At 55.1% G+C, this 6,000-nt stretch overlaps 2 protein-coding genes across 2 annotated transcripts; both read left to right on the top strand.

The window, feature by feature from the left end:
• The first annotated feature begins 776 nt into the window (after positions 1–776).
• On the top strand, positions 777–1,874 carry BDP81DRAFT_221344 (uncharacterized protein). The gene is made up of 2 exons (XM_060582802.1): positions 777–816; positions 1,026–1,874. Exon 2 carries the CDS (start codon positions 1,130–1,132, stop codon positions 1,688–1,690), a length of 561 nt encoding a protein of 186 aa, XP_060445871.1. The 5' UTR covers positions 777–816; positions 1,026–1,129; the 3' UTR covers positions 1,691–1,874.
• A 992-nt stretch (positions 1,875–2,866) lies between these two features.
• Positions 2,867–4,499, top strand: BDP81DRAFT_318892 (sulfatase; the record flags this gene model as incomplete). Its single annotated transcript, XM_060584395.1, has 3 exons — positions 2,867–2,914; positions 2,975–3,559; positions 3,624–4,499. The coding sequence occupies 3 exons, from the start codon at positions 2,867–2,869 to the stop codon at positions 4,497–4,499; spliced, it is 1,509 nt and encodes a 502-aa protein (XP_060445870.1).
• Positions 4,500–6,000: the final 1,501 nt, after the last annotated feature.

Below are 6,000 nucleotides of genomic sequence, written 5' to 3'. Positions count from 1 at the left end.
GTACGGATAAGAAGGTAAGGTACGTACTACCTGGCTGGAGCTTCTCTCGACTCTCTCTCAACCCGGTCTGGCTCGGTCTTGATCCCTGCCGCCTTGCCAATAGGCTGGGGCTCTAAGAAAGGATTCAATCTGTGATCACGAACCGCCCCATGCAATGATGAATGATGCCGCCCTTTTCTGTGCGCTTATGCTGTGCCTTCGATGCAAAGATCCTTGGATGCCTGGCCAGGAACGGCATGGCTCCATCGCGTCTTCCTCCCAGGCGTCCAATGCCGCCCACACTGGGCAGTAGCCACTTACCCGCTGCCCAGTCCTAATGCAAGCCTGCACACCTAATGTACACACACCATGCAGGTACACTACGCACACCGCAGACTCTCTCTCCTCTCTGGCTCCTCGGCGCTACCCCTGTCTCTCCATTTTCCAGGACATATCCTTCCTCGTTCCCTTCTATCTCGACTTCTTCTCCTCCTCCCTTCCCTCCCCTTCTTCTTCAACAACTTTGTTCAAATCGTCGTTGTCCTTGCTGTACGTTGCAGGACCGTTTGTTGTCACTCGCTCTCTATTAGCACTCTCCTTCCAGTCACTCTCTAATACTATCCCCCTTGGAATTCCCGCTTGCATTCACTAAGCAGTTTTCCGTCCTATCGTTAATAACCAACCCGCTCTCTACGTACCATCACGACTACACCGAAAAAAACATCATCCAATCCCCAAACCCCAAATCCAAAAATACCCTCGACACACCGAGAGACAAGTGCATTGTTTAACGACTTTCGCGACGGCCTGCCACAGAGAAAAGACTTAATCCCTTACGTATGTGCCACTTCTTTTCTCGGAGGCGAGGCAAATCCGCCCTGCTGGGATATTCAAGGAGCTGTCTGTTGGCCGGTGAGAAGAGGGAGACCTGGAATGGATCTGGGTCCCCTTTGTGTGTTCACCAGACAATGCTCCAGAATGTCTCACCAGATGTCGGACCCTCAAACAACAACCCCCTTTCGCGATGCTAACAATCGTCTGTATAGTCGTCCGCTCTTTAATAATACTACCGAATACCGCTCCCTTCTTCGAATCTCACCAAAGAAAGGGATATTTGCAGTAATAATCAGACCCGCTCACGACCAACACAATGCCTTCCATCCAGCACCTCATCTCCCGCAACGCCCCTGGCGTTGTCACCCGCGACGTCGATGGCGGCGACACTCTCAACCTCATGATTGTCGTCCTCGCGTTGATCTTCTTCGCCCTCCTCCTCGTCTCCACACTCTTCCTCATGCGCCGCATGCGCAGACAACAACGCCAACAGATGCTTCCCGCCTATCAAGAAGTCAAGGGTGGCGCCAGAAATCACCACAACCTCACCATCCAGACAAGTCAAGATGGCCGCTCAAGCGTCCTCTACATCGGCCAGGACGGACGCTCGCCGATGCTCCAGAACCCCCAGTCCGCTCCCCACTCTCCCGACAACGTCCCCGAGATCCACATCACCTTCCCCGACGAGCAGGATGAGGGCGGCCGCCGCAAGAGTGGCCGTGTCCTCGTCGTCCGCGTTGGCGACGGCGGCTCCGTCGGCCTCGAGCCTGTTCGCGACGAGCAGCTCCCGGCGTACGAGAAGGACAGCAAGTCGCAGTTTTACTCTGTCGATATCGACTCAATCGGCGGCCTGCGTGAGAAGGAGCGCTTCAACTAAGCAACCAAAACCAAAACTATCAAGTGTCCAACTTTTGCCCGGACAAATTTCTTCTGTACAGATCGGTCCCCGCTGTACAAACCACTCAGCATTTTTTCTCAACATGGCATGGCGTTCGACGACACACACTTTTATACCCTGCGCACCGGGATGACTTTCTGCCCGATGCATGGTCCACACACACGGGGAACCTACCGCCGTCTGTGAAGTTACCGCGCATCGGCATTGGGAAATGGCTCGGGGCGCAACTCTTACGTATATAAACTTAACGACTACCCCCCGGGAAGCCTGTCTCGCGGTGTGAACGAAACCAGGAATCACCGTGTGGTGAAGGCGAATGCCGGGTTGTAGAATATTTGTATATTCTAATGCTGTATAATTTCCTTCTGTCCTCTAAACAATTCAAAGCAAATGATGACCATGGCTTCTCGCATACGCCCGTGCTACCCCGAGTCTGTCGATCCTGTGAGACCGTGTGCCGCCCCTACGTTACAGCCACCCCGCATTGGCAATGTTTGCCCGGAGCTCCGACGTCAATGTTTATTATCATTGGGCTAGTAGCCGCCCCTGCGGCACGGTACCTCGAAATGCGGCAGGCTGCAGAGAAACGACTTTGATCGGCGAAATGGTTTGTTTCGTATTTCATGTCAAAGAAGAAACGTCTGGGCCATGGATCGACAAGCGATGATCATCTATCAAAATCCCCGACTCATGCTCCAAAAAATGGACACGGGAACTGGGCCCGGTCCTGGCTCACATCTGGCACGGCTGGGTACGAAGTACGGACCACCAAAAGATTGTCTCCACTCATCGCCGGATCTCGCCGGGTAATCGCAGCGGTTGTCGGCTGTGCTACGGACGACGCACATCGCCGTGTCGAACCTCATCTGACCAGTGAGGGTTTGCCGTTTGGGATAATGAGTGGGTTACTATGGTCTTCATATGGAGGGTAGGATGAAGAGTCTTCGGTTTTGATGTTGTGTATATCTAGGAGGGACTTTCCTGTTCTTGTCTTGTGTCTTCGAGCCATTTGACAAACATCAAGCCGCAGGGTGAAGTTGTCCATCAGACAGATCATCTCTCACGATGGCGCCCTCCTCAGAGATTCCCCCTCCGTATGAACAGCCTGCGAAGCCCAGCGGGCTTAAGGTGGACAAGCCCAACTTTATCATCTTCATGCCAGATCAGCTTCGCTACGACTCACTCGGCTGCAATGGAAACAAGGTAAACTTGCCTACCCTCAAATAAACTCACCATCCTCATATCACTAACATCCAAGAACAGACCGTAAAAACGCCCAACATTGACAGCTTCGCAGCCGAAGGCACCCGCTTCACAAACTGCTTCGTCCAAGCCTCCGTCTGCACACAATCCCGCTGCAGCATGTTCACAGGAAACTACCCGCACGTCACAGGCCACCGCTCGCTCGAAAACCTCATCAAGCCGTGGGAACCCAACCTCTTCCGGTCCCTCAAGGAGCGGGGGGGTTACCACGTCGCGTGCCTCGCGCCTAGGGGCGATACCTTTGCGCCGACGGTGACGGAGCTGTCGCTCGACGAGTACGGGTTCCTCGAGACGCCCGAGTTCGTGCCGAGGTTTGCGGGTGGTGGGAGGGCGGAGCCGGACGATAAAGAAGATATTTGGAAGAGGTTGTTTTATAAGGGGTTGAGGAACAATGAGGAGGCGATGGATTATGATGATGCTGTTGTGAGGGGGGCGTTGAAGTGGTTGGAGTGTCCGCCGACGGATACGCCTTGGGTGTTGTTTATGCCGCTTATTTTCCCGCATTGTCCTTTTCAGGTAGAGGAGCCGTATTTTTCGATGTATGATCGTGGGGAGATGGGTGTGCCTACGAGGCCGGAGGACAAGGTGAGCCACCTCCTGCTGCTATACACTGCTACGAGGAACGATTTCAGCTAACGGACCATATCAGACCGGCTACGAGCCACGCTATATGCAGCTCAACCGCGAGCGGTACGGCACCCACCGCGCGACGCCCGAGATCTGGGCCGAGGTGATGGCGACGTACTACGGCATGATCTCCCGTCTCGACGACCAATTCGGGCGCGTCGTGGAAAAGACAAAGGCACTGGGCCACTGGGACTCAACGGTGACGCTGTTTTTCACAGACCACGGGGAGTACCTCGGCGACCACGGCATGATTGAAAAGTGGCCTTCAGGCCTCTCGGACTCGCTGACCCACGAGCCGCTCCTCGTCGGCGGCTGCGGGCTGCCGCGGGGCGTGGTGTACGATGAGATGGCGGAGATGGTGGACCTGGTCCCGACGGTACTGCAGTTCGCCGGAGTCGGTGAGCATTTCCCCCACTGCGGTGTCTCGCTCGCGGACGTGTTAACCTACGCCGGAACGGACGCCGAGACGGGGGCCACGAAAGCCCACAAGGAGTTTGCGTTTACGGAAGGCGGGTTCCTGACGAGCGAGGAGCCGTTGTTGGAACAGGCGCCGTATCCGTACGATATCAAGGCGGCGCTGCAGCACGAGGATACGACGATTGTGGGCAAGAGCGTGTCGTGCCGGGATAAGAAGTGGACGTTTGTGTATCGGCTGTACGAGCCGGCGGAGTTATATAATCGGAATGGGGATCCCGGGGAGCTGCATAATTTGGCCGAGGTGGCGGAGTATCAGGAGGTGAGGAGGCGGATGGAAGGGGTTGTGTTAAGGTGGATGGTGGCGAGTAGTGATTTCTTGCCGTGGCAGAAGGATCCGAGGTTTCCTGCTGTGGAGATGGAGAGTGTTGCGGATCAGTTTAGGAGACGGGGTGGGCACTTGGAGAAGGATGTTAAGGGTTGATTGCTTGTAAGGTAGAATTGGCTATTGAGGCTATTGATATTGAACTGCCGAACGAAGCGATTCCGCATATTCCGGTGCTCCGGATGCGATCTCCACTTATCACCGGGCTCGCTTTCGGAAGTGGGTCACGGTAGCCCCCGGCGCCGGAGACTTTTATGGTTGGGTTCCGGTTTCTCGTTTCGGCTCGACCCTTTTTCCCAAACGCGACACTTCAACACGCAAGACCCAAAACATCGGCCTCACGGGGACCCGAAGGCTGGGACTCGGGAGGTCTGGATTCTTCACTTTGCTCCACCATATAAGGTCGTCGACGCCCCCTCTTCCGTCACGCTCGTCTGGCGTGTAGCTGAGATGTGATTTGCATTCTTCGCGCTGTGAGGTGCCGTCTTATCCAGCAGGCTGCCCATGCTGTCCTGTGCGGTTCGGGACCTGTGCTGTGTGTTATGTTTTAGCCGCCACAATGGGCGCAGGTGGCTCCCGCGTCGTCGCAAGTTTCCTCGACATGTGCGGTAGCATCTATTCTGAGCTACGACTCTGTACCGGCAGGCAATCTTGGTCATCAGTCCATTTGTTCCGTCTGCACATGTCCCCAGCAGGGCAGCAGGGCAGCAGTCACAGAACGTGAACAGCGTTCCCGCTCCACGGGCTCAAGGCAAGTCAATCCTGACGACAATTCACCAAAAGGCAATGACTGGAAGGTGGCCGCGGCCCACCACCACCATCCTGCAAGCGCACCTAAATTTTAACTTTATTCCACTTCCTTGGCCAACTCTGTTAGTATCCCCTTCTCCTCTGGTGCCTGATATTCTCCCACAGAATCGGTTTGGAAACACTCCACAACCGCCATGCAAGAAGGTAGTTTGCTGGGTACCCTACCGTCAACTTACCAAGGGGTTCATACCTATTACCTACGGAAGCAGGCTAGTACTTGTCAATGTTGCCGTGTTGGTGGTACAGGCCAAGGCTCTCCCGCTGATCGGCGTTGTGTCAGTTGTTTTGTCTGACCTCCAAACCCGGTGCCCCCATTCCGTTTTGTCTGCAACGCCACCCCTTTTTCCCGCACCCACCCATTTGCTCCGCACTCGTGACTCTTGACTGGGGGGGGCCGCAACTCGAGAACTCAACTCCAGCGCCCTGCAACACATCTGACACGAGCGCACAACCCCCTTGAACGCTCATCAACGAGGATCTTGACACAAGAAACAATCGTAGCACTGCAACCCAGCGCCAATTCCTTGCCGTCCCTCCCCATCCCCCCCCTTTTTACTCAGATCCTACCTTAGCAGCAACATCAATCATCAAACAACGCCAATGTCCAATTGGGTCGCGGGAAGGGGCTACAGGGGGCCGTCTTCCTTCGCACCATGAGTCGCTTAACCCTTCCTCGTTACAAGACAACCTTACTAAAGTTACCGAGGGTTACATTCGTTAAAAGTCTTGTTTCTCTCCATCCTGGGGTTCGCCCATGCGTCCACGACTCCACGGTCCAATACTCCATGGA

This window comes from Colletotrichum phormii (assembly GCF_030913505.1).
Source record: "Colletotrichum phormii strain CBS 102054 chromosome Unknown BDP81scaffold_9, whole genome shotgun sequence".
NCBI classification, from domain to species: Eukaryota; Fungi; Ascomycota; class Sordariomycetes; order Glomerellales; family Glomerellaceae; genus Colletotrichum; species Colletotrichum phormii.
This window is presented reverse-complemented; position numbering and strand designations above follow the sequence as displayed.